This window comes from Artemia sp. Qi Xiang Cuo, chromosome 8 (genome assembly GCF_049724085.1).
Source record: "Artemia sp. Qi Xiang Cuo chromosome 8, ASM4972408v1, whole genome shotgun sequence".
Classification (NCBI taxonomy): domain Eukaryota; kingdom Metazoa; phylum Arthropoda; class Branchiopoda; order Anostraca; family Artemiidae; genus Artemia; species Artemia sp. Qi Xiang Cuo.
In genome coordinates, this window is record NC_142801.1 from 51,480,417 (window position 1) to 51,507,285 (window position 26,869).

General features: G+C 32.1%; 2 protein-coding genes across 2 annotated transcripts in view; one reads left to right on the plus strand and one right to left on the minus strand.

The window, feature by feature from the left end:
• Positions 1-18,030, minus strand: part of LOC148949537 (uncharacterized) — a 29,927-nt gene extending 11,897 nt beyond the window's left edge. The window contains exon 1 of the mRNA XM_089092719.1: positions 17,893-18,030. Coding sequence (XP_088948845.1) covers positions 17,893-18,030 — 138 coding nt within the window. The remainder of the gene's footprint in view (positions 1-17,892) is intronic.
• An 83-nt stretch (positions 18,031-18,113) lies between these two features.
• LOC148949538 (uncharacterized) overlaps positions 18,114-26,869 on the plus strand; it is a 122,032-nt gene continuing 113,276 nt past the window's right edge. Inside the window, exon 1 of the mRNA XM_089092720.1 lies at positions 18,114-18,189. Coding sequence (XP_088948846.1) covers positions 18,180-18,189 — 10 coding nt within the window. The 5' untranslated portion in view covers positions 18,114-18,179. The remainder of the gene's footprint in view (positions 18,190-26,869) is intronic.

The following is a 26,869-nucleotide window of genomic DNA, read 5'->3' on the forward strand; positions in this document are numbered from 1 at the left end:
TCGCAATATTAGCCCTATAATGTAGACAATCGTCTTCATAATAGTCATTTTTAGTATCCTAGCTAAGGTACTCGAGGACCATTGAAAATTTTTTCTGATTTTGTGTGTTTTCGCAAGAAAATAGCTTGTCTTTAGCAAACTTAGCCATAGCTAGTTGAAACTCTGCATAAATTTCTTCATTTTTAGTCTAATTGTGTAGGTACTAACGGAACATTTAAAATTTTTTCTTATTTTGCGTGCTTTCGCAAGAAAATAGCTTGTCTTTAGTAAAATTAGCCATAGCTTGTTGAAACTCTGCATAAATATCTTCATTTTTAGTATAAGTGCGTAGGTACTAGAGATCATTTGATAATTTTTTATGATTTTGTGTGTTTTCACAAGAAAATAGCTTGTCTTTAGCAAACTTAGCCATAGTTAGGAGAACTTGAACATTTTGCACTTCTTCGAGAAAACTCTGAATTAAAGTGGAGTTCCTTATCTTCATGTTGAATATTCACAATCAATGTATAACTTTTTCTATCTTCTATGAAAAATAGGAAACAGAACTTGAATTTTTTTATTTATTTGAGAAAAATCAGAACCAAATTTAAGAAAAATTTCAAATACAGTGAAACTTTTGATCTTCCATGAAAAGATTCACAATTATGGTATTACTTTTTCTATCTTCCATCGAAAAATTAGAATCGAACTTTAAATTTCATTATGTCTTTGTGAAATAAAGAACTGAAGTGGAAGATTTTTATTTTCTTTGTTCAAATTAGAAATGAAGTGTGTTGTTTTGTAAAATTCAGTAAAGAACTTTAGCTTTTCTTCACTTCATTGATAAAAAGTTGAATTGAACTAAAACTATTTATCTTCTAGGAAAATAATAACAGGTATGCTATTACTTTTTCTATACTCCACCGAAAAATTTATAATTGAACTTAAAATTTATTTATTTCTTTGTGAAATAAATAACTTAAGTGTATGATTTTTGTTTTCTCTGGAGAAATTAGAATTGAAGTGTGTTCTTTAGTAAAATTCAGAAGAGAACTTGAACTTTTCTATCTTCTATGAAAAATTTGGAATAGTATTTTAAATTTTTCATCTCTTCGAGAAAAATCTGAAGTGAAGTGGAAAATTTTTATATTATTTTGTGAAAATAGAATTGATCAAAAACTTATTTCATTTTCAATGAGAAAATTCAGAATCGAAGTTGAACTTTTCTTCTTCCGAGAAAATATATTGAACAGCACTTTAAATTTTTTCATCTCTTTGAGAAAGGTCGGAACTGAATTTAAGAAAATTTAGAATTAAAGTGAAAATTTTTATCTTAATAGAACAGAACTTTAAATTTTTCATCTCTTTGCAAAAAATCAGAAAGTGAGCTTAAGAAAATTAGAATTAAAGTGAAAATTTTTATATTCACTGAAAAATAATAAAAATAGTAGTATAACTTTTCGTATATTCTAGAGAAAAATTTAGAAATGAACTTTAAATTTTTAATCTCTTTGAGAAAAATCAGAACTTAATTTAAGAAAAATTATAAATAAAGTGAAACTTTTGATCTTCATGGAAAACAATCACTGTCATAGGACTACTTTTTCTATCTTCAGACTAAAAATTTACAGTGGAGATTAACATTTCTGTATGCCTTTGTGGAACATCATGCTGAAGTTTTCTATTTTAATTTTTTCTGGAGAACTCAGACTTGAAGTGCTGTATGTTGTATTTGTCATAATAGATATTGAACTTTTCTTCACTTCGTTGAGAAAATTTTAAATTGAACTAGAACTTTTTATCTTCCGGGAAAATATTCACAAGTATGGTATTACTTTTTATATCTTCCACCTAAAAATTTAGAATTGAAATTCAAATGACGGTTTTTCCTTTGTGAGTTAAAGGAAATATGTTGTTGATTTTTATTTTCTCTGGTGAAATTATTATTGAATTGCGTTCCGTATTCAAATTCCGAAGGGTAATTGGACTTTCCTAAAATATGCTTAGATTATTTTAAATTTTAATCGTACTTTTTATCGAAAGGGGAATACAACGCTCGAATGGTCTAAAGTGTTCTAACTTAACACGACCAAATTTAGAATTGAACTTTAAATTTCATTATGTCTTTGTGAAATAAAGAAATTAATTGGAAGAGGTTTATGGCCTTTGGATAAATTAGAATTTAGTTGTGTTATTTTTTAAAGTTCATTACATAATATGAACTTTTCTTCACTTTTGTAAGAAAAATTAAAATTTAACTATAACTTTTTATCGTTAGTGAAAATTTTCACGATACTGGTATTAATATATTCTATATAAAACCGGAAAATTTAGAAATTATCTTTAAATTTATTTATGTCTTTGTGAAATAAAGAACTGAAGTGTAAGATTTTTGTTTTCTCTGGAGAAATTAGAATTGAAGTGTGTTCTTTGGTAAAGTTCAGAATAGAACTTGAACTTTCCTTGACTTAGTTGAGAAAATTTTAAATTGAACTAGAACTTTTTATCTTCCGTGAAAATAATAACAAGTATGGTATTACTTTTTCTATATTCCATTGAAAAATTAGAATTGGACTTTAAATGTCTTTTTGTCTTTGTGAAATACAGAACTGAAGTGGAAGATTTTTGTATTCTCTGGAGAAATTAGAAATGAAGTTTGTTCTTTGGTAGAGTTCAGAAGAGAACTTGAACTTTTCTTCACTTCGTTGAGAAAATTTAAAATTGAACTAGAACTTTGGGGGCGCCGGTGGCTCTTTGGGAGCCCGGGGGGGGACCTTTGAGGACCGGGGGGGGGCCTTTGGGGCCCAGGGGGGGCCTTTGGGAGTCTGGGGGACACTTGAGGACCGTTTGGTCCTTTGGGAGCCGGTTGGCCCTTTGGGGGGCCGGGGGAGGGCCTTTGGGGTCCGGGGGGACAGTTGGGGGGCCTGGAGGACATTTGGGGACCGGTGTAGGGCCTTTGGGACCCCGTTGGTTCTTTGGGAGCTCGATGGGCCTTTGGGGGGCCCGGGGGTGCCCTTTGGGGATCCGGGGGTCCTTTGAGGACCGGGGGAGGGCCTTTGGGGCACAGGGGGGGCCTTTGGGAGTCTGGGGGACACTTGAGGACCGATTGGTCCTTTGGGAGCTGGTTGGCCCTTTGGGGAGCCGGGGGAGGGCCTTTGGGGTCCGGGGGGACAGTTGGGGGCCTGGAGGACATTTGGGGACCGGTGTAGGGCCTTTGGGACCCCGTTGGTCCTTTGGGAGCTCGATGGGCCTTTGGGGGGCCCGGGGTGCCCTTTGAGGATCCGGGGGCCCTTTGAGGACCAGAGGAGGGCCTTTGAGGGTCTGAGGAGGGCGTTTGGGGGGGCTGGGGCTCTATGGGAGCTTGGGGGGCCTTTGAGTACCGGGGGCTTCCTTCGGGGTTGGGTTGGGGATCGGAACCCTTTGGGGTTGGGGTAGAGGACCTCACAACACTGTTCAAATGGAACTTGTGTATTATAACGACCACAGAGTTTTACCCTCAAATTCTCTTCTAAAACCTTTCCTAAAATCTTCTTTCAAAATGTCTCTAACTGTTTCGCCGGAATAATCCCATAAAATATCTAAAACTGTTTCACCCAAATAATCCCTAAACGTAATTTCAGCGTGTTCCTTTTGTTTGGCATCTCTGCGCTAACGCATTTCAAATTTCTAGGAAACCCTTTCCTACGTTAATCTCTTCATCTCATAAATTTTCCTAGCTAAACTATTAGGGTTTCGTTAGAATATCAATTTATCTCTTCGACTTAAAGCTCCGTGAAGCCGTATTTAAAAATAGAATTTCTATCTCTTTAGACTCCCGCATAATTCCAAGATAACAAGTGATGTCAATTATAATTCCTGACACTAAAGATCAATGAAGCCCTATTTAAAAATAGAATATTAATTTTTCTCTCTGACCTAAAGAACGTTTATCCCTCAGATCTAAGATTAAAGAAGCCTTAATGTTTCTTAATTCTCCCCTTCGTCAATGATAATTCCTGACACTAAAGATCAATGAAGCCCTATTTAAAAATAGAATATTAATTTTTCTCTCTGACCTAAAGAACGTTTATCCCTCAGACCTAAGATTAAAGAAGCCTTAATGTTTCTTAATTCTCCCCTTCGTGAATCAATAATTTCCCCTAGCGATTATGTAAATCAATTTCTCAGGTTAAGCTAACCAAACAACAATGAAGCCATGTTTGTTTCTTAATTCCCCCTTCGTGAATCAATAATTTCCCCTAGCGATTATGTAAATCCACTGAAATTCACGTCCCCCTCGAGTCCCAGATCAATAACATTGTCCCCGTTAGAATTCAATGCGCATGTTCAACCTTCGTCCCCGAGTTATTACACATAAAAACATCAAATAAATCGACCTTGGAAAAAGAGGTCATTGAGCGAGTACGTAATCATTCTCCCTAATGACTCTATGACCATATTGTTTCATAATTCCCCACGCTCGTGAATCAATAATTCCCCCATCGATTATGTAAATCACCCCTCATGCCATTCGCACGTGGCCAAACAACAACAGATCGATTGACCTTGTATTATTATCATCAACTGCACTATCAACTTCTAATAGGGTAAACATTCCTCTCGTCATCATCAACACACACACACAAATATATATCCAAATGAGTAAAGTCAAACTGTTCTTCTTCTCACTACTTTGAATTTTATTCACAGACTAATAAAACTCTAGCAAAAAAAACCTTTCCTTATATTCCCTCCACCGCTAATATGTAACCCGCCCTCTGATTGGCTGAGAAGGGGGATGTATCCGACTCGCTGATTGGCTGAGAAGGAAACATGTGATCTAACTGTTTTCCTGGGAACTCATATCAAATAAATCAACCAACACACATAATCATCCATGAAAACATACATAAATGTGACGAAATTCCTGTTTTTTCATTCTCACTTACAAAAACCATAAAAACAGACATACTAATAAAACTCTAGCAAAAATCCTTTCTTTATAATCACCCCGCCGCTAATATGTAAGCAGGCCTCTGATTGGCTGAGAAGGAGGATGTATCCGACTCTCTGATTGGCTGAGAAGGAAACACGTGATCTAACTGTTTCCTATTCCAGGACACCTTGACATTCACCCCTAGCATGCACTTGTCCAAAAACAACAATAATAAATAAATCCCTCAGGTCTAAAGATTAAAGAAGCCTTAATGTTTCTTAATTCTCCCCTTCGTGAATCAATTATTTCCCCTAGCGATTATGTAAATCAATTTCTCAGGTTAAGCTAACCAAACAACACTGAAACCATGTTTGTTTCTTAATTCCCCCTATCGTGAATCAATAATTTCCCCTAGCGATTATGTAAATCAATTTCACGGAAATTCACTTCCCCCTCGAGTCCTAGATCAATAACACTGTTCCCGTTAGAATTCAATGCGCCTATGCAACCTTCGTACCGGAGCTATTGCACATAAAAACATCAGATAAATCAACCTTGGAAAAAGAGGTCATTGACCCCATTACGCAATCTTTCTCCCTAGGGAGGCTATGCCCTTATTTGGTGTACTGACAGTATTCTATGCCCATATATGGTGTGGGGTCACGAGCTCATGATAGGGTTCTACTGATATTCCTTCTCCGACCCCTAGAGTCAAAAGTGTTACACTCTCCTACTACTTTTGGTAAACGTACGCGTATGTTCCAACGCTTATCTCTTTCTGACCCAACTATAACGCTATACCTCCAGGCCTCTTGGGTCGTAATTATAGTATGACTATCCTAGATCAAAACGAACTAATAACATACTTCTTGAGTGATGCTAGATTTTAACCAAAACTGATGTTTAAGGGCTTCTAAGCTTGTTGATTAGAAATGTTTGGCTGCAGTTGCAGCTTAAAAGATAAAATAAAATAAATGTTCGAGCTCTATTTTAGCACACTCGTCCATATTTCACAAATTATGTTTCATTTTCAAGAATTAGAATGTAATGACTTCTAACGGGTTTGATTACGCTTCTGCGCCTGTTATTACACAACAGAAGTTAAAAGTAAAAACAAGAAAAATTTTTTTTTACAAATTTCAGAAATATTGTTTGATTTTCAAAAATCTGGTGGTTAAGTTTTATGTCCATTTACAATTTTTTGGCATGATATTTTTCTGCCGTCATCTGGTTTCAATACTCTGGTTTCAAAAAATTCAGCTTTATCTGTCTGTCAAATTAATTTTTTTAAATTTCTTTCCCATTTTTTTTTAGATTGAGGTAATACTTTGAAAACAGGCAAATGAAGTATTAAGTGTCGTATGTTAGCATGAAGTTGTTAGTCTGAAGCCTGGAGTTAGATTATTTCTTGCCTCCTCCCGAAAAATGGTTTGTCTTCAGACTAAAAATGGAAGCTATTAGGGGCCATGCTATAAAAAGTTATAATTATAAAATAAATAGGTACAAAAATAGGCCATAAAATTAATAGTTATAGAATATGTGATGATCGCGTTACGCTTTTACTTTAAGTCTTCAAAACTTTTATTTAAAAAAACTTTGGGAAGCACGTTTTTTGTATGTTCATTGTATTTGAAAAAAAATGAATATCATTTTTTTAAGCATTCAATGAGTATGCTACAAGTCATTATTCGCCTATTGATGAAGATGAAAGAAAAAGAGAAAAACGGCGAAGAAATAACGATTCAGCTCGAAGATCTCGAATGAGCAAAAAGGAGAGACAAATAGAAACGGAAACAAGATGCGCTGAACTTGAGGCAGAAAACCTGACTTTGAAAAATGAAATCCGGTCATTAAGATTCGAGCTCATGACTATGAAGAGTGCTGATCAGGATGCATCATGATGATGAAATTGTGAAAAGGTTTTATACCTAAACATTCAAATTGGTACTACTTTTAAAAATAGTGTATTTCAACTTTGATTGATCTGAGGCAAAGTACAATAGTTTAGTCTTTTTAAATGGCTTATTATCAGACACTGCCTATTTATCTAAGTGATCTATTTATCTAAATTATTTTGTGATCAAATGGTCATACGGAAAGTAGAGTGTAAGCACTCGTATGAAATATCAAAACTTGGATTAAATTTTCGTCTCCTCCCAGAGGCATCTTAACATATCACACAGCTCACAGCATTCGTTTTAGGAATCTCTACGCCAAGTCTTGGTCGTCGAACACGATCCCAAGTATAATGGCTATTTCAAAAGTGGAACACAAACGAATCTTCATTTAGATCAGTGCCCTTACTGGCTTACGCACTGTCAATGCCCATATACATCTATACCAGATAATTAGAAACTATGTGGGAACTGAGAAGTGCTAAGTCTAATCCAGAAAAATGGTGAAATGGTATTTGACTGGCGTGATCACATAACATCATTTTCAGCTAATCAAAGGCTTTTCCCTCTCACGTAAAGCTAGTGAAAACGAAAGTGGTGTTTTCCACCTTTAGTCAAGGTGTGGCTGGCAGCCAATGAAAATCACTCTTGTCGAGTAAAATCAGAACTTTACGATCCTTCTGGTTCGAATTGGCACTTGTCGAACAGTTTCTAATACCCACCATACATTGGCATGCACGTTGATCACAGCAAAAATATTATACAGTATGGAAAATTTGGTTCAGATGTGGAACACGTCACAGCACGCGGTTTGGGAAGTTTTTCAAGGCGTCATAGCAATAGCTTCAACATGTCTCCTGTATTTCTATCTCAATGCGGTAAAATTTGTCATTGCGCACGCGCTAAGTCGGAGTAATGAAAAAAGGTGTGCGATTGATGTGTCTAAAAAACCTTTAACGGAGAGTATATGAATTTTCCATACTATATAATATTTATGGTGTGGCGTTGATAGTGTCCAAGTGCAGAGGTCCAGAACAGTGATACTGGGTTGTTACACAAATAAGAATTGTAGACTACGTTCGCCACCCTGAAGTCCAATAAAGTTTTAAAACTAGTTTTGTGAAATAATGCGACTCGAAGCCGCTGATACGTAGTCTTAAATTATCGATGATAATTGCCTAAATGAGCTTCCTCGAAAGAAGAAAGTTATTGGATCTAAATAGAGTCATTGCTCGAACTTATTAAAAAACATCATTTTCGCAACTGCATGGAAAAAAAAAGAAGGCAATCATTATTTGCACTTTTTATGAATACAAAACTGTGTTTTCGAACAAAGTGCTTTTGGCTATCTATTGGGGTTTTTCCCGTGTCTTTTTGCTCCTACCTTTTCGTATCAAACCGTTCGTGGCAATGTATTGCAAGGATTGAGCAACGTCTATCAATAGTGGCCGGAAAACATCGTATGCACCAAAAGAATTTAATTTGTATGCTGCCTCTAAATATGTAAAGCCTATTAAGTTTACAGTAACATAAAGAAGAGAAAAATTGCTTAATCCATAAAAAAAATTGCATAATTTCATGAAAGGGAGGAAAGGGCCCAAGTAAAAGGCTCTTGATGAAAATCAGCGACTTCAAGAACCCTAAAACGGACATTTCCATCCTTTATCTGCAAAAATATAATTGTTTTTATTTTTCTTGAGGAGGTTTATGTTTGCTGTTTTTAACTTTTTTTTCTGTTTCTCTCTGTATCTCTCTTTCTCTCTATTTCCCTATGGTGATTGTATCGACTCAGTGACGGTAGAGCATTAGAAGTATGCTCATTCGAATGAAAACTTGGAGTTTCAGTGCCTTTTTAACTAAATAAGTAAGAAGAGACTGCGTCGCAAATATTTCCGTTCCCGGCCATTTTTAGCCAAAAAAAAATGCAGATTTTGGCTCTAATCTAATAGGACCAAAATACTATCAACTAAAACAACTTGGAAGCTTTATTTGGATGAGTTGATGCCTATGGTATTTCATTAGTCAAATTATAATATTGCATATGTTCAATCCAACTGTTAGCGGGAGAAGGAGGAATCAACGGATAATTCTGAAGACAAGCAGGATTAAAAGCCCAAAAAAATATAGGCCTAAGTTATTTAGTCGTTCAGGAAAATAAGCATCCTTTACTCAATTCATTAAGTTGTTTGATTTTAAGGTGCATTATTTCTCTTTCTTCCTTATAGACATATCGACGGCTATAAATTAGTCAAGGTTTGCATTCCGATGTTACACTTTTCACGTTTCCTTGAGTGGCCTAAAACGAAAAATATTACGTTAATAACACCTCATATCTATTTTTAATTTATAAAGTAGAAATTCAAATTGGTCATCATTTTCTTTTTAATCTACTGGTCTTTCCGCTAATTCGAGGCTAAAATTTCATTTTAAAGTAGATCCCACTCATTTTGGTGGGGAAGGGCTGAAGAAGGGAAAAAGACTACATAGTCAGTATATACTAGAAAGAAAATATTTGAATGCAATTTTTGGGATTCAATACCCTACTTGCCTTGCTCTTCCACCACGTCTCCCTTTTTTAAAAGTACATAGAAAACAAAAAGTCTTTGCAAAAAGGCTCTCTCTCTCTTTCTTTCTTTCTCTCTCTCTCTCCCTCCCTCTCTCTCTCTCTCCCTCCCTCTCTCTCTCTCTCGCTCTCTCTCTCTCTCTCTCTCTCTCTCTCTCTCTCTCTCTCTCTCTCTCTCTCTCTCTCTCTCTCTCTCTCTCTCTCTCTCTCTCTCTCTCTCTCTCTCTCTCTCTCTCTCTCTCTCTCTCTCTCTCTCTCTCTCTCTCTCTCTCTCTCTCTCTCTCTCTCTCTCTCTCTCTCTCTCTCTCTCTCTCTCTCTCTCTCTCTCTCTCTCTCTCTCTGTATCTCTCTCTCTCTCTTTCTCTCTCTCTCTCTCTCTCTCTCTCTCTCTATCTCTCTCTTTCTCTCTCTCTCTCTCTCTCTCTCTCTCTCTCTAGTAAAGGGCGTGTATCCAATTCTAACGGGAGTCCATATATGGGCATTGAATGCTAACGAGAGTGACGCAAAACGCTCATTGACTACAACGAGGATAACAAGATCATACGCCTTTTTCTATCAGAGGGCTACAATACTAACTATACAAGACCACATCCTCTTTCTAGGCCAATCACATAGCTAGAAATACTAACGGGAGTGACATCAGAGCAGATTTCCGGGAATTTGATTTCCCTTGGAATTTCAGCATTGAATTTTACGTAATTTCTTTGCCGTAATCAAAGTACCGTATTATCTGCTGATACAATTTGTCCATGCGATATTGGACAATTTGTCCATTGTTTATAAAATCCTCTTATCTGATTATCGAAGTAGAAGTAGATAATATTCTGATTATTGAAGTAGATAATATTCTTGAAGTAGAACTTTCATAGGGGTGGAACAAAGTTAGATATTATTCATATTTTTAATTGGATTGTATGAAAGGGATTAAAGAGCCAAAAGCGCATAACAGTTAAGGTAAGTCTGAGAGGATGGTATGTTTGAAATGTATCTGTGCACAGTTGCCAGAACAATGGAAACGTCAGAGATTAATTGACATTTTAGGGGATTATTTGGGGTAAAAAAGTTTGAGACACGTGATTTGACATAGCTTTACTTCTCGGCTGTGGTCGCTATAATAGACAAGTACACGATATGGGATTAGTGAGACGACTATGAATTTGAACCATCAAGGACCACAACCATCAAGGTCCCCTCTCTCCCAACCTCCAAGGGGCTCCCCTCCATCCAACTTTGTGGGCCCAACCCAAATTTTTTTTAACATGGTTTATTTTTTTAACATGCTAATTTTATTTCAACTTTTTTTACATGTCATAGAATGACATAAAACATACTTAAAGCGTAAGAAATTCTCATTTAAACTAGGTTTCTTAACGTATGCAGATGTATGCTGTCTGAAACCTGTGAATTGGGGTGGTTGGTTTACTATTTCGCACTTTTCTGACCTGGGTTTTTTAGCCTGTTGTAGATGTGTGTTGTCTGAAATCTATGATTTGGATTGTATGGTTTACTATTTTAGACTTTTCTTAGCTCGGTTTCTTAACCTTTCATAGGTGTGTGTTGCATGAAACTTATGATTTGGGATGTTGCACTTTTGTGAGCTAGGTTTCATAGCCGTTCATAGGTGTATGTTGTATGAAACCAATGATTAACTTTAATATTTTTTGGGGTTGGGAGATGATCCAAGGCCTCATTGGGCACATTTTCGCATATTTTTTTAATAAAGCTGGGTGTTAGTTTTCAGAAATATGAACATCCCAGTTTAAAATACATCTGATTTTATTAATAACATTTGATTTTTATAATAAAGCTAGGGTTCTACTTTCAAGAAATACGAAGGTCCCCGGTAAAAGTACATCTGATTTTATTAATAAAATTTAATATTTTAATTAAGCTGGGTTTTAGTTTTCAGAAATAAAAACATCCATATTTAAAATACATGTGATTCTGTTAATAATATTTGATCTTTTAATAAAGTTGGGTTTTAGTTTTCATAAATAAGAACACCAAACGTTTAAAACACATGTGATTTTATTCATAATATCTGATTTTTTAATAAAGTTGGGCTTTAGTTTTCAGAAACAAGAACGTCAACATTTAAAATACATCTGGTTTTATTAATAATATTTGATTTTCTAATAAAGTTGGGACCTCAACCCCAACGTCAAGGGTCCTCTCTCCCCAAACTCCAAGGGTTCCCCTCCCTCCAATTTCTTGGACCCATCCCCCCATTTTTATACTCTTTTTTTAAGTTTATTTTATTGAACTTTTTTTTAACATGTTTATTTTATTTTAACCTTCTTTACATGTCTTAGAATAACATGAACATACTTACAGTATAAAAAACTCATATTTAAGCTTTTTATTTTTTGTTAACACAAAAATTTTATTTAAACTTTTTTTACATGTCTTAGAATGACATAAAACATACCTAAAGCATATAAAATTCAAATCTAAGCGAGATTTCTTAACGTATGTAGATGTGTTTTCTGAAACTTATGATTTGGGGTGCTTGGTTTACTGTTTCGCACTTTTCTGACCTAGGTTTCTTAGCCTGTCATAGGTGTATCTTGTCTGAAATCTATGATTGTGGACATTTGATTTACTATTTTAGACTTTTTGTTTAGCTAGGTTTCTTAACCTTTCGTAGGTGTGTGATGCATGAAACTTATGATATGGGATGTCTAGATTGCTATTTTGGACTTTTCTGAGCTAGATTTCCTAGCCTTTCGTAGGTATATGTTGTCCGAAACCTATGATTTGAGATACTTTGTTTACTATTTCGCACTTTTCTGAGCTAGGTTTCATAGCCGTTCATAAGTGTGTGTTGTATGAAACCCATGATTAACTTTAATATTTTTTGGTGGTGGGGGACGATCCAAGGCCTCATTGGGTACATTTTTGCATATTTCTTTAATAAAGTTGGGTTTTAGTTTTCAGAAACATGAACATCCCAGTTTAAAATACATCTGATCTTATTAACAACATTTGATTTTTTTTTAATAAATTTAGTTTTTAGTTTCAAGAAATACGAACTTTCATGTTTAAAATAAATGAGATTTTATCGATACTATTTTATATGTTGATAGAGTTGGGTTTTAGTCTTCGGACATAAGAACATCAACGTTTATAATAACTGGGATTTTATTAATGGTCTTGGATTTTTTTAATAAAGTTGGGGTTTAGTTTCAGTAATATAAAAGCCGAGGTTTAAAATAAATGGCATTGTATTAATAATTTTTGATTTTTTCGAATTAAGTTGGGTTTTAGTTTTCAGAAATATGAACGTCCACGTTTAAAATACATCTGTTTTATAGGGTTTAAAGGTTTAAGGTTTTACATTTGCATGTTTTTGTTTTTTCATTTTGTGATAAGGATCTAGGTAGAAGATTAGAAAATGGAGTTTTTAATTTTGGTATATGGAATAAGAGCAGATTTTAAGTTAAATATTTCGAACTTTTAATGAAGTGTTTGATTTTAGAGTTTAATTAGAATTTTCAGAATATAATAGTTAGCTTCAGGATTTGTTCAGTATTTTTAAGTTTATTTATTAGGTAAGATTTAAATCTAATTGAATAGTTATAGTATAGGATTTTATGAATTTTCAGATAATAGATTTTAGATTTGGTCATTTTTTTTCATGTTTGTTTGGAATTTATTTTAAGCTAATTGAATTTATTTTATATGTTGATGGGGATACGATTCACTTGGATTGTGAAGTATTTGATTTTTGGGAATTGTATTCAAGATTATTGTAGCTACCTAACAACGCAAGGCCCAGCGAGAGTAGAGTGTGTTGAAATGTGATGTATTAAAAAAAGGTGTTATATTTTTAATATTTTCTTTTATTTATGTAAGTATAGTGAAAAGTGTTTTAAAGTGTTACAAGAAAGGTGAATATATTTTAAAGTACAAAAAAGTATATGCATTGTAAATTTGTATTTTAATGTTATATGTTATAAACCTAATGAATGGGAGCAGTTCTTTGCCGCCGTGGGTAGCTAGAATGAGAATTTTGAAATTGTTGTATGGTAAATTAATGGATGGAGAATCGTATAAATGAAAAAAAAGGTTTTTAGGGAAAAGGTAGATAAAATGTACTAGGAGAGAAAGAATTATGTATGCGAAAAATTTTAAAAGTGGAAAGCTATGGAACGTCGAGTAAGAGGTAAGATATATAAGTAGTAAAGTGGAGGAATAATAGAGAAATAGGGACAAATTAGATTACAAATAAGTAAAGAGTCTTAGATAAAAAAAATACAAGAAAGAAACAGGATTGATTTTTTTTTCAGGAGTACGAAAAGGAAACAATAACCGGTTTGATTCCATCCATTACGTGATCTATCACCACTTATTATTGTGAACACAAAAAGAAGAGGAAGCACAGAAAGTTAAAAAAAATCTGTTTTTATTAATAATATTTGATTTTCTAATAAAGTTGGGACCTCAACCTCCAAGGGTCTCCTTCTCTCCAACCTCCAAGGGGTCCCCTCCCTCCAGCTTTTTGGGCCCATCCCCCATTTTTTATACTTTTTTTAAGTTTATTTTTTGAACTTTTTTATTTTTTTTAACATGATAGTTTTATTTCAACTTTTTTTACATGTCTTAGAATGAAATAACGTGCGTGCACGTAACCTAGTCTAAATTAACCTTAAAATTCAATACACGTTCCTTTCTTAATATTCCTCCTAAAACTTATTCAGAATTCAACTGTAACTTCTTTTCTATCTTCTACGGAGAAATTTAGAACAGAACTTTTAAATTTTCTTATGTCTCAAAAATTCAGAACTGAAGTAGAATTTTTTTTGTTCTTTGTTAAAATTCAGAATTGAGCTAACTTTTTTTCTCTTCTTTAAGAAAATTCAGTAGAGAACTTGAAAATTTTTTCACTTCTTTGTGAAAAATCAGAATTAAAGTGGAACTCTTTATCTTCATGGCGAATATTCACAATCAAAGTATAACTTTTTTCTATCTTTTACGAGAAATTTAGAACAGAACTTAAAATTATTTTTAACTCTTTGAGAAAAATCAGAACTGACATGGAACCTTTTTATTTTCTCTGGAAAAATTAGAATTGATCTCTAACTTATTTTTTCATTGAGAAAATTCAGAAGAGAACTTGAACTTTTCATCACTTTATTGAGAAAAGTCAGAATTAAAGTGGAACTTTTTATCTTCAAAAGAGAACTTGAAAATGTTTGCACTTCTTTGAGAAAACTCAGAATTAAAGTGGAACTCTTTATATTCATGGCGAATATTCACAATCAAAGTATAAATTTTTTCTATCTTCTATGAATAATTTGGAACAGAACTTTAAATTTTTCATCTCTTTGAGAAAAATCAGAACTGAAGTGGAACCTTTTTATTTTCTTTGAAAAAAATTAGAATTGATCTGTAAATTATTTCTTTTTCATTGAGAAAATTCAGAAGAGAACTTGAACTTTTCTTCAGTTCGTTAAGAAAATTTATAATTAAAGTGGAACTTTTTATCTTAATGGAGAATATTCACAACCAAAGTATAACTTTTTTCTATCTTCTACGGAAAAATTTAGAACAGAGCTTTAAATTTTTTTTTATATATTTGACAAAATTAAGAAATGAAGTGGAAGCTTTTTTATTTTCTTTGGAAAAATTAAAATTTAACTGTAACTTTTTTTTCTTTGAGAAAATTTTTGGGTGTTCTTATTTCTGAAAACTAAAACCCAACTTTATTCAAAAATAGAATATTATTAATAAAATCAGATGTATTTTAAACGTGGGTGTTCTTATTTCAGAAAACTAAAACCCAACTTTATTAAAAAAAATATCAAATATTATTAATAAAACGAGATGGTATTTTAAACGCGGATGTTCATGTTTCTGAAAATTAAAACCCAATTTTATTAAAAAATTGAATATTATTAATAAAATCAGATGTATTTTATACATGGATGTTCTTATTTCTGAAATCTAAAATCCGACTTTAATAGTAAACCGAATAATATAAATAAACCCTGATGTATTTTAAACGTGGACGTTCTTATTTATTGACACTAAAATCAGACTCTATTAAAATAATAATTTAATACTAATGAAATCACATGTATTTTAAACGTGGGTTTTCTTATTTCTGACAACTAAAGCCCAACTTTATTAAAAAATCAAATATTATTCATAGAATACCATGTATTTTAAGTGTGGGTGTTCTTATTTCCGAAAACTAAAACCCAACTTTGTTAAAGTATCAAATATTATTGATAAAATCATATGTATTTTAAACCGGGATGTTCTTATTTCTGAAAACTAAAACCCAACTGTATGAAAATATCAAATATTATTAATAAAATCAACGGGGGTGTTCATATATTCGAAAACTAAAACCCAACTTTATTTTTAAAAAATCAAGTATTATTAATAAAATCACATGTATTTTAAACGTGATTGTTCATATTTCTGAAAACTAAGACCCAACTTTATTTTTTTAAATTAAATATTATTAATAAAATTAAACGGGGATGTTCGTATTTCTGAAAATTATAACCCAACTTTATTAAAAATATCAAATATTATTAATAAAATCAGATCATTTTAAACATGGATGTTCTTATTTCTAAATAACTAAAACCCAACTTTATTAGAAAATCAAATATTATTGATAAAACCAGAGTATTTTAAATGTGGGTGTTCTTATTTCCGAAAACTAGAACCTAACTTTATTAGAAAATCAAATATTATTGATAAAATCACATGTATTGTAAACGTGGGTGTTCTTATTTCTGAAAACTAAAACCCAATTTTATTAAAAACCAAATATTATTAAAAAATTATATGTAGTTTAAACGTGGATGTACTTATGTCCAAATACAAAAAACCAACTTCACTTAAAAATCTAATAGTATTGATAAAATCACCTTATTTTAAAACGGATATGATCTTATACCCGAAAGATAAAACTACACTTTATTAAAATATGAAGTTTTATTAAAAAAATTACATGTATTTTAAACGCGGATGTTCATATTTCTTAAAACTAAAACCCAACTTTATTAAAAAAAATTAAATATTATTAATAAAATCAGATGTATTTTAAACGTGGATGTTCGTATTTCTTGAAACTAAAACTCAACTATATTAGAAAATCAAATATTATTAACAAAACCAGATGCATTTTAAACGTCGACGTTCTTATTTCTGAAAACTAAAACCCAACTTTATTTTTTTAAAAATGAAATTTTAGTAGTAAAATCACATGTGTTTTGGTGTTCTTATTTATGAAAACTAAAACCCAACTTAATTAAAAAAAAGTCAAATATTATTAAAAAATCACATGTATTTTAAACGTGGGTGTTCTTATTTCTGAAAACTAAAACCCAACTTTATTAATAAATCAAATATTATTAATAGAATCACATGTAAACGTGGGGTGTTCTTATTTCCGAAAACTAAAACCCAAGTTTTTTAAAATATCAAATATTATGAATAAAATCATATGTATTTTAAACGTGGATGTTTGTATTTTTTAAACTAAAACCCAAGCTTATTAAAAAAAAACAAATGTTATTAATAAAATCAGATGTATTTTAAACTGGGATGTTCAATTTTCTGAAAACTAAAACCCAGCTTTACTAAAAAATATGCAAAAATGTACCCGATGAAGCCTTGGATCCTCCCCACCCCCAGAAAATATTAAAGTTAATCATGGGTTTCATACAACATACACCTATGAACGGCTATGAAACCTAGCTCGGAAAAGTACAACATCCCAAATTATAAGTTTTCATGCAACACACACCTATGAAAGGTTAAGAAACCTAGCTAAGAAAAGTCTTAAATAGTAAACCATACATTCCAAATCATAGATTTCAGACGAGACACATCTACGACAGGCTAAGAAACCTAGGTCAGAAAAGTGCGAAATAGTAAACCAACCACCCGAAATAATAGGTTTCAGACAACACACATCTACATACTTTAAGAAATCTAGTTTAAATCAGAATTTTGTATGCTTTAAGTATGTGTTATGTCATTCTAAGACATGTAAAAATAAGTTGAAATTAAATTATCATGTTAAAAAAATAAATCATGTTAAAAAAATTGTTGGGATGGGCCCAAAAATGTGGATAGAGGGGAGCCCCTTGGAGGTTGGGGGAGAGGGGACCTTTGAGGTTGAGGTCCTTGATGGTTAGGGTCATTGGTGGTTGAGGTCCTAGATGGTTCAAATCCATAATCGTGTCAATAATCCCATATCGTGTACTTGTTTATTATAGCGACCACAGCCGAGAAGTAAAGCTATTCCGAGTCACGTGTCTCAAACTGTTTCACCCCAAAATAATCCCCTAAAATGTCAATTAATCACTGACGTTTCTATTTTTCTGGCAATTGTGCACAGATACATTTTAAACTTACCATCCTCTCAGACTTACCTTAACTGTTGCTCGCTTTTAACTCTTTTATCCCTTTCATACAATCCAATTAAAAATATGAATAATATCTAACTTTGTTTCACTCCTATGAAAGTTCCACTTCAAGAATATTCGATAATAAGATAAGAGGATTTTATAAACCATGTCGTGTGGACAAATTGTGTCAGCAGATAATACGGTACTTTGATTACGGCAAAGAAATTGCGTAAAATTCAATGCTGAAATTCCAAAGGAAATCAAATTCCCAGAAATCTGCTCTGATGTCACTCCCGTTATCATTTCTAGCTCTGTGATTGGCTTAGAAAGAGGATGTGGTCTTGTATAGTTAGTATTGTAGCCCTCTGATAGAAAAAGGCGTATGATCTTGTTATCCTCGTTGTATTCAATGGGTGTGTTGCGTCACTCCAATTAGTATTCAATCCCCATATATGGGCTCAGGTTAGAACTGGATACACACCCTCTACTCTCTCTCTCCCTATCTGTCTCTGTCTCTGTCTGTCTTTCTCTCTCTCTTTATCTCTATATCTCTCTCTCTCTCTATTTCTTTCTCTTTTTTTTTCTCTCTGTCTCTCTTTTTCTCTCTCTCTCTTTCTCTCTCTCTCTCTCTCTCTCTCTCTCTCTCTCTCTCTCTCTCTCTCTCTCATATATATATATATATATATATATATATATATATATATATATATATATATATATATATATATATATATATATATTTACTATATTAAATATATTTACCTGCTTCAGATCATGGAATTCTAGCTTTTTACTGAAAAGTTCCGGAAATGAATGTTTTCGTTTAATATATCAAATATATTGACTCTACTTCGAAAAGTTCCCATACAAAGGTAGATAATTTTACTCATTTGTTTTCAATTAGGATTGCTGCAAAGCTATTAGCAAAATAACATTTCTAAACGCATGGAATATTATAAATTATGTTCCCCTTCAGTATTCAGTGACAACCCTGAATTATTAATGAAAAAGTTTGATTTTCTTTAGAAATATTTTTATTAATGAGTCAGGGCCAGATTTGACTTAGCATCACACCTGGACGGAATTTTAATGATACCCTTAATTTATAATTTTCTTTTTACCTTAAGTCGGTAGTTAATTGAAACTACAGTGGATGTTACACTGATTTTAAATTTGTTTTCGGTATTTAAATATTCTGATGTATTCATTTGTTGAAAGTCTTGCTAATAGCAGTTTTTGGATGAGTTTGAAGTTTAGTTTGGTAGGCTTTTTTCAAAGAGTCATTCCTTAAGGAAAGTCACACCTTCCTTATAAGAGTCATTTCTAGCATTGATGTAAAAATCACTTCTAAGTGAAAAGAATGTATATCATTCTTAATTTTAACCACCAACTGTTCCTAAGAAATTATAAGGCCAACAAGAAAAAACTTCATATGGCACCCTAATAGCCAGATCTAGATTGGTCTCTTTGTAAATATGGCCCACATGGTTATTTTAAGTACAGAGTATCAGCTTAATTATGGGAGGTAATTGTCGTTTTATTATCAGTTTTCAAAACTAGATTTCAAATTTATGACGAATGTATTTTTTGTACATAATAATATGTTCAAGATATATACCTATTTTCTTATATCCGTATTTTTTTAATTTTGCAAGTGTTGTTTATATTTTTTATAACTAATTCTTTATTTGTTATCTATGTGACTATATCGGTTATTATTTGTGTTAGTTTAGAAAGATTGGATAAGCAGATCTATCCAAAGCTTCGGTTAGCTTACTTTATTTGTTTAGCTTTTTTTTATTTACACTGTTAAATTTTGTTAGGTTTAAAGCATCAGTTTGTTATAATAAACATTTCCATGACTTTGGCTTCATTTGCCAGATTGAGAAAAAACTAGGATAGGAGCGCAGATGCTAAACACTGAGATAGATTTTTTTTTTCTCTAAGGTTGATATGCATATAATTTACCAATAAACTCAAATATTATTAACTGGTCTCTCAAAGGTTGCAGCTTCCTTTTTTTCATTAAGTTTTTCTTTTGGAAAACTTAATGAAATTCTTTTGGTATTTAGAAGGGTATGGGTTGCAGGTTTCTGAAAAGATGACAACTCCAATTCTTCACCACGCGGTTTCCATCTTACAACTTTCCACCTAAATATATCAACACCCTGCAAATTCCCTACCCATAACTGTCCATCCATACAGTTACCACTGCACAATTTTTGTAGAAAGCAGGGGCGTAATTTGCTAAGGGGCACGGGGAGACTATCCTCAAGGCCCCAGTTTGTCCTCCCTCCGATGAAATAAGGTGCCTTCAAGAATCTTGTCAAAACTAAGACATGCCTACATAATTCAAGCATCCACAGAAACAGATCAGTTTTCTTAAGTATATCTTTGCCTTTATGATACCATATGGCTCATTTTTCATTTTTCACTTGACTTGGGAAAATCCGCTACAACTTCCCTTTCCCCCAGAATATTGACGAAATTGCGGCCCTGGCAGTAAGTTGTGTGGTGAGGGATTGCGCAGGAACTGAACTGAGGGTGACGTTGTTTATATTTAACGTCATAGCTCTTATTTTCACTTGCTCGTATATGACCGTGTATGAATCATGTATGTATGATCTCCCTCCTCGTTTTTAGTCTTAGAATAGTACATTCACTTTACTACGAACTTGCACAAAATTACTGGAAATGTTGGTTAGAAACAGGATTGTATATCATAAGTATACTTTTAGTTTGATTAACATCTCGCCATCAATACTGCGTATCAAATTTCAAAGTATCAAACAGTTCGTGGTAACGAACCGTAAGTAAGGAGCGACCCGGCTCAATGGTAACCGAAACTTTAGAAAACGGTATTTTAATACCAATAGATACATCAAAAGAATCAGATTTTAATGCTGATTTCAAACATATAAGCTTCATCAAGTTTAGTCGTATCCATCAAAAGTTGAGCGCCTGAGAAAATTTAGCTGATTTTCGAAAAAAGGGAAAAAGACCCCCTAAAAGTTATAGAACATTAATGAAAATCACACCATCATATTCAACGTATCAGAGAATCCTACACTAGAAGTTTCAAGCTCTTATCTACAAAAATGTGGAATTTTGCATTTTTTGCCAGAAGAAAGATCACGGATGCGTGTTTATTTGTTTTTTTGTTGTTGTTTTTTTCCAGGGATGATCGTATCGACCCAGTGGTCCTAACATATCGTAGGAGGGCTCATTGGAATGGACATTAAAAGTTCTAGTGCCATTTTTAAGTGACCAAAAAAATGGAGGACAACTAGGCCCCCTCCCACGCTCATTTTTTCCCAAAGTCACCCGATCAAAATTTTGAGATAGCCATTTTGTTCAGCATTTCGAAAATATGATAAGTATGTCTTTTAGGATGACTTTTTCCCCCGAAGTTCCCTGGGGGAGGGCTGAAAGTAATGAACTTTACCCAATGTTAACATATAATATTGGTTATTGGGAAGTATACAGACGTTTTCAGGGGGGATTTTGTCTGGTAGTGGGGGTGGGTGGCTCAGGGGTTGTTTGGGAGGATCTTTCCATGAAGGAAGTTTTCATGGGGGAAGGGACATTGCTATGAAGGGGATGCCGGATTTCCTAGCATTGTTTAAAAAGAGATCAGAAATTAAATAGAAAAAAACAAGCTTTTCAACTGCAACAGCAGCAAAATCAAAACTTCAAGCGAACAGAAAATATTAAATATCTGATTGGGTTCACCCCCTAGTCAATACCTCGCTTTAAGCCAAAGATTTTTTAGTACTTTCATAAGAGCTATTTATTCTAATTACCGGCCTTTGTGATTAAGCGGTTATTTTTTAAGAATTGGAACAAAATTCAAACTTCAGCTTAAAGAGCAAGGTATTAACTAGAGGGCGAACCCCCTAATATAAGTATTAAAAATATATGAATATAGAACAGTAGTAAGCTATCTAGTACCACGACCAGTGATTGCGTAATATGCCTTACCACGGGCCAGGCATCTATATATTTGAACCCTACGCCTGATGGTATGGATGTGTGTGTAAGTTTTAAAGTAATTGGGTTACCATGGTCATTTGCAAAGAGTTATCATTTATATGGAAGCTATAGTAATTTGAAATATCATATGGAATTTCCTTGAAGGTATATACTTTGCGTACGCGCCCGTACCAAACAGGTTGGGTATAATCTGTTCTGGCTCAAGTTTTTTCTGACAAAATTAACTGAATTTCTATTTCATGATATACAATTTTTTTTTTAGGTTAAATCAGTGTCGGAAAAACCGGTGTATCTTTTTAGTTTTCTTTACAATTCATATTAGTAAGAGACTTGAATTCAAAGAGAATAGTTTTTATTTGCAAGGATATTAGTAGAGGAAAAAAATGAGTGGTGCATTTACATTATTGGAGATTAATGATGGAGCTAACAACAGTGATGTAATTACTTCTTTAGTTTACGAGATTTGCGAATTTTTTGCGAAGAGGTATTAGCGTAAAGGTATTGCGATGGTTAAGAATGCCTCACGGGTAATTAAAGAATGGGGTGCTTACGTCAGATACTTAATAGATTTGACGCTTACAAGAGACATTGCTAGAAGGTATTCAATAGCTTAATTGATAAGTAACGATAGAATGACATTGTGACTTGACCTAGCTTTACCTCGCCGATGTGGTCTGTATAATACATAAGTAATGTTTGAAAAGTATTTTCAATTTAAAAAGAAATGGCTGAAGTGTTTTGAGGGGGATGAGTTGCATGGGGGGTTGAGTTGCACGAGGGTTCAGTTAAAGGGGCTACAGTTACACGGGGGTTTCGGTTATACAGGGGTTCAGTTACAAGGGGGGGTTCAGTTGCACGGGGGTTGAGTTAAATGAGGATCGTTTAGAATGTCTAATAAAACGTCGGAGATGTAAGAAAAGGAATTTGCATACATCTATTGTCAGATACATGGGAACAAATTCTTTCTTGAATTCGCCTCCTGGATAAATAAAAAAAGACATTTCATTCAAGAAATTATGACGAAACTCTAAGTAAGCTACAAACTCTTTCTTGAAGTTACCTCATGGATACACAATGCAGAAATTTCATTTAAGAAATTATCAAAAATTGTAAGTAAGTAGCAAATTCTTTCAAAAATATGTTAATACGTTGAGGAACGTTTAGAATGTCTAATAAAACGTCGGAGATGTAAGAAAAGGAATTTTCATACATCTATTGTCAGACACATGGGGAAAATTTTTTCTTGAATTCGCCTCCTGGATAAATAAAAAAAAAGACATTTCATTCAAGAAATTTATGACGAAACTCAAAGTAAGCAACAAACTCTTTCTTGAAGTTACCTCATGGATACACAATCCAGAAATTTCATTTAAGAAATTATCAAAAATTGTAAGTAAGTAGCAAATTCTTTCAAAAATAAGTTAATACGTTTAAGCAATAAATATCTTTAAGCTTAACCCGTCTTTTTCTTGAATTCGCCTCCTGGATAAATAAAAAAAGACATTTCATTCAAGAGATTTATGACGAAATTCTAAGTAAGCAACAAACTCTTTCTTGAAGTTACCTCATGGATACACAATGCAGAAATTTCATTTAAGAAATTATCAAAAATTGTAAGTAAGCAGCAAATTCTTTCAAAAATATGTTAATACGTTTAAGCAATAAATATCTTTAAGCTTAACCCGTCTTTATTCTTTAGAATAGTTTTATGCATTTCATTAAATTATGAAGAAATTGTAAGTAAGTAACAATAGCTTTCTTGAATTCGCTTCCTTGACACAATACAGATATTTAATTCAAGAAATCATAATAAAATCACAAGTAAGTAATAAACTCTTTATTGTTTTCACCTATTGGATACACAATACTGAAAATTCCTTCAAGAAATTATGAAGGAATTGTAAATATGTAACACTCTCATGTTACCTCATGGATACACAATACAGAAATTTCATTTAAGAAATTATCAAAGATTTTAAGTAAGTAGCAAATTCTTTCTTGAGTTCGCCTCCTGGGTAAATAAAAAAGACAATTCATTAAAGAAATTATGAAAAAATTGTAAGTAAGTAGCAAATTCTTTCTTGAATTCACCTGCTGGATAAACAAAAAGACATTTCTTTCGAGAAATTATGACGAAACTCCAAGTAAGTAACAAACTCTTTATTGTTTTCATGACTTAGATACACGATGTAGAAATTTAATTCAAGAAATTATGAAAAAATTCTCAGTAAGTAGCAATTTCTTTCTTGAAGTCAACTCTTGGATACACAATACGGAAATTTCATTTAAGAAATTATGAAAAAAAAACAATTCCTTTCTTGAAGTCAACTCTTGGATACAGAATATGTAAATTTCATTCAATAAATTATGAAAATATTTGTAAGTAAGTAACAAACTCTTTTTGTTTTCACCTCTTGGATATACAGTACAGATACTTCATTCAAGAAATTATGAAAAAACCACAAGTAAGTAACTTTTTTTTTTCTTTATCAAAAAAAATTTTCACTTAGCTACACGATGTAGAAATTTAATTCAAGAAATTAGGAAAAAATTCTCAGTAAGTAACAATTTCTTTCTTGAAGTCAACTCATGGATATACAATACGGAAATTTCATTAAAGAATTTCATGACTTTGATACACGATGTAGAAATTTGATTCAAGAAATTATGAAAAAATTATCAGTGAGTAACAATTTCTTTCTTGATGTCAACTGTTGAATACACAATATAGAAATTTCATTCAAGAAATTAAGAAAATATTTGTAAGTAAGTAACAAACTCTTTATTGATTTCACCTCTTGGATATACAGTACAGATTTTTCATTCAAGAAATTATGAAAAAATCGCAAGTAAGTAACTTTTTTTTTCTCTTTATCACAACCAATTTTCACTTATCTAAATGATGTAGAAATTTAATTCAAGAAATTATTGAAAAATTCTCAGTAAGTAACAATTTCTTTCTTGAAGTCAATTCTTGGATACGCAATACGGAAATTTCATTCAATAAATTATGAAAAAATTGTAACTAAGTAGAAAATTCTTTCTTGAATTTACCTGTTGGACAAACAAAAAAGACATTTCGTTCAAGAAATTATGACAAAATTCTAAGTAAGTAACAAAGTATTTATTGTTTTCAAGAGTTATATATATGACATAAAAATTAAATTAAAGAAGTTATGAAAAAATTCTCAGTCTAATCAGCAAATTCTTTCTTGAATTCACCTGTTGGATAAACAAAAAACATTTTTTACTTAGCTAAATGATGTAGAAATTTAATTCAAGAAATTATTGAAAAATTCTCAGTAAGTAACAATTTCTTTCTTGAAGTCCATTCTTGGATACGCAATACGGAAATTTCATTCAAGAAATTATGAAAAAATTGTAACTAAGTGGCAAATTCTTTCTTGAATTTACCTGTTGGACAAACAAAAAAGACATTTCGTTCAAGAAATTATGAAAAAATTCTAAGTAAGTAACAAACTCTTTATTGTTTTAACTAGTTATATATAAGACGTATAAATTAAATTAAAGAAAAAATTCAATAATACTAATAATTAGAATAAAATTATCTATTTTTATATAATGTTTTATAAAAAAAAATAAATTTCTTTAAATAAATTATGACAAAATTCTAAGTAAGTAACAAACTTTATTGTTTTCACAAGTTAGATATACGACGTAGAAATTAAATTCAAGAACTTATGAAAAAATCGCAAGTAGCTTTTTTTTTCTCTTTATCACAAACAATTTTCACTTAGCTACGCGATGTATAAATTTAATTCAAGAAATTATGAAAAAATTCTCAGTAAGTAACAATATCTTTCTTGAAGTCAACTCTTGGATACACTAAATACGGAAATTTCATTCAAGAAATTATAAAAAATATTTGTAAGTAAGTAACAAGGTCTTTATTGATCTCACCTCTTTAATATACAGTACAGATACTTCATTCAAGAAACGTGATTAAACACGTTTCGAAACTACTTGCTATTTGTATACCTTTCCTTCGCACCTTTCCAAAAGAGCGGGGATTCCCCATTGGTTCCTACACATTGCAAAAAAGTGAGCAGTACGAAAACTCCACGTTTTCAACCAGACTGGTTTTTTAAGGACCAATCGGGAGAGATATGTAAAGTCGACATAGCTTTATTTCATTTTTTTAAGGTTCATTTAGACGAGGTTACTCGTCTATTCCAACAGGTGAATTCAAGAAAGAATTTGCTACTTAGACTGATAATTTTTCCAGAATTTCTTGAATTTAATTTCTACGTCGTATATCTAACTCGTGAAAACCATAAAGAGTTTGCTACTTAATTTGAATGTTGTCATAATTTCTTGAAAGAAATGTCTTTTTTGTTTGTCCAACAGGTAAATTCATGAAAGAATTTGCCACTTAGTTACAATTTTTTCATAATTTCTTGAATGAAATTTCCGTATTACGTATCCAAGAATTGACTTCAAGAAAGAAATTGTTACTTACTGAGAATTTTTCAATAATTTCTTGAATTAAATTTCTACATCATTTAGCTAAGTGAAAAATGTTTTTTGTTTATCCAACAGGTGAATTCAAGAAAGAATTTGCTACTTAGACTGAGAATTTTTTCATAATTTCTTGAATTTAATTTCTACGTCGTATATCTAACTCGTGAAAACAATAAAGAGTTTGTTACTTACTTAGAATTTTGTCATAATTTCTTGAACGAAATGTCTTTTTTGTTTGTCCAACAGGTTCAATTCAAGAATTCAAGAAAGAATTTTCTACTTAGTTACAATTTTTTCATAATTTCTTGTATGAAATTTACGTATTGCGTATCCAAGAATTGACTTCAAGAAAGAAATTGTTACTTACTGAGAATTTTTCAATAGTTTCTTGAATTAAATTTCTACATCAATTAGCTAAGTGAAAATTGGTTGTGATAAAGAGAAAAAAAAAGTTACTTAGTTGCGATTTTTTCATAATTTCTTGAATGAAAAATCTGTACTGAATATTCACGTAATGAAGTTAATAAAGAGTTTTTTACTTACTTCCAAATATTTTCTTAATGTCCTGAATGTAATTTCAATCCTGTTTATTAAAGAGATGAGTTCAAGAAATACATTTTTACTTACTGAGAATTTTTTTATTATTTCTTGAATCAAATTTCTACAT